General features: G+C 57.4%; 1 protein-coding gene across 1 annotated transcript; it reads left to right on the top strand.

Annotated features, from left to right (window-relative positions):
• The first annotated feature begins 561 nt into the window (after positions 1-561).
• On the top strand, positions 562-1,644 carry LOC123410863 (zinc finger A20 and AN1 domain-containing stress-associated protein 11-like). The gene has a single exon (XM_045103797.1). It carries the CDS (start codon positions 867-869, stop codon positions 1,350-1,352), a length of 486 nt encoding a protein of 161 aa, XP_044959732.1. The 5' UTR covers positions 562-866; the 3' UTR covers positions 1,353-1,644.
• The last annotated feature ends 684 nt before the right edge of the window (positions 1,645-2,328 follow it).

Here is a 2,328-nt window from a genome sequence, read left to right as displayed (position 1 = left end):
CTTGTTGCATGATGGGTGAGCATAACAAAAAATTCTAAAAAGATTTCATTAGATGAATTGCAATAAAGCTCGTGTTACAAAGCATAGAAGATTTGTTGCAAAGGCTCAACGGCTCACACAGAAAGAAAGAAAACCTCTTCGTGGGATTGCAAATTATTTGCAACACGAGGCCTGTTGCAAGGGCTGATCTTTTAGGATCATCATTCGGGCAACGGCAACTTGCAGGCGCCCGAAAAAACACAGAAAACACAGATGAGCCTAGTAGCCGCCTACGAAACAGAGTACCCACCACCACCACCACCACCACCCAGAACAAGAGCACCAGATGACTCCACCCGCTAACCCACAGGCGTGTCCGTGTGCGCAACCACGAACGCCCTTGCATCATTCACACGCACCATTTCCCTCCCTTCCCTTCCCTTCCCTTCCCCCCGAAGAAAGAAAGAGACCGGCTCGGCAGCGCAGCGCGGCACAGGCTGTCAACGAAAACTCCACTTGTTTTTATGGCCAACGTACGTACGCTACGCACGCACCCCGTTCCTTGTGGAGCGCCATTCCACGCCGCGCCAACGCGGCCAGCACTGGAAATAACCCAACCCAACCCAACCCTCTCCCCCGCGGGCACGGCCACGGCCGACGTCGCTGTCGCGTGCGGGAACGCGTACGCCGCCCGCCTCCTCCCGCGATAAAAACCCACCCCCCTCCCACCCTCCGTCCCCGCCTCGCCTTCCTTCCCCTCCCCCCTCCTCCGCCCCATTTCCCCAAAGCCTCCCCCGGCCTCCGAGGAGACCAGGCCGCCGTGCCCACGCGCGCCGGATCGATCGTCCAGCTACTAGCGTCTCTCTCTTCCGGCTCGTATAGGCGTCATGGCGCAGCGGGACAAGAAGGTGGAGGAGCCGACGGAAGTGCACCTGCACGCCGCGGAGATCACGCTCTGCGCCAACAGCTGCGGCTTCCCGGGCAACCCGGCCACCAAGAACCTCTGCCAGAACTGCTTCCTGGCGTCTTCCTCCTCGCCGCCGTCCCCTTCCTCGTCGCCCCCGGCGTTCCCGCTCTTCGACAAGCCGAGGCCGGCCGCCGCCGCGTCGCCCGCGCTGCAGGCGCCGCCCGTCTACATGGCCGTCGACCGGCCGGCGGACCCCAAGGCGTCCAAGTCCTCGGTGAACCGCTGCCACAACTGCCGGAAGCGCGTGGGCCTGACGGGGTTCCGCTGCCGGTGCGGCGAGATGTTCTGCGGCGCGCACCGGTACTCGGACCGGCACGACTGCAGCTACGACTACAAGTCGGCGGCCAGGGACGCCATCGCCCGGGAGAACCCCGTCGTGCGCGCCGCCAAGATCGTTAGGTTCTGATCGTCGGCAGGATGCTATCCGGCGAAATCTCAAGCACAACCCACTCTTTTTCTTTCTTCCCTTTGATGAAAAATTAAAGCCGTTCCCGAGAGTTTCTTAAAAGGTGAAAAAAAGGAGGGGGAGGTGAAAGATGGCGACGGTGCAGCCACGACCAAGGAAGGAACAGTGCGATGATAAAAGGTTGTTGTTGTAGCGGTGGTTGGCGGTGGAGGAGAGGAGATGAGGAAGATGGGGTTGGTGTGTACTGTTGTCCCACAATCTCTATTTAATTCAAATTTCCCTATTGTATAAATTAATTATTATCATCATCATTTCTATGATGCAGTATTCGTTAGCTTTAGCTGTCAACCTTTTTCTTCCACTGGCCGCGAATTGTCCATGACAGCTCAACCATTGACGTTTGGATCGCTTCGTTGGATCGGATTGGTTCGGCGCGGAATTATTGGGTGGGTGCACCTGTACCTGTACGTTTATCACGTACAAATTCATGCCCGTTTGAGAAAAAAATGGCCGTGCGTATGCCGAAACTTGACGTGTTCCGGTTGAAAACTCGGCGTGGCACAAAAGGCGTCCATGATTTTCTGTGGATTATTATTGATGAATGGAGGCGGCGCCACGCCACGAAGGATAGATAGCGACGCCCCGTTTTCTCTACAGACCGGTGATCAGAAGTCGGAAGTAACAGGACATCCAGCCAGCTGCCGGGCTAATTAGGTTGGCCAGCGACATCAATCCGTCCATCCATCCATCCACTGGGTCACAGCTCAGGAACGCGCAGAAGATCCATCGGCCGGCGTGTAGAAATCGAGAGCGGTGGTGGCACACGCACCGGAGACCCACCCACTTGCCGATGGCATCGATCGGCATCACCGGCACAGGTCGGCAGGCGACACCACCACCACCACCACAGCGATTTTTCTTTAATCCATCTCATCTCATCTCATCTCCTAGTTGATCCACCGGCGTCGTGGTCGCG

This window comes from Hordeum vulgare, chromosome 7H (genome assembly GCF_904849725.1).
Source record: "Hordeum vulgare subsp. vulgare chromosome 7H, MorexV3_pseudomolecules_assembly, whole genome shotgun sequence".
Lineage (NCBI taxonomy): Eukaryota > Viridiplantae > Streptophyta > Magnoliopsida > Poales > Poaceae > Hordeum > Hordeum vulgare.
The sequence above is the reverse complement of the archived record's forward strand: the minus strand, read 5'-3'. Positions and strand labels throughout refer to the sequence as shown.

What these genes read in the sequence shown, in the direction of transcription:
- LOC123410863 (XM_045103797.1), top strand. Translation starts at nt 867, where the DNA reads ATGGCGCAGCGGGACAAGAAGGTGGAGGAGCCGACGGAAGTGCACCTG.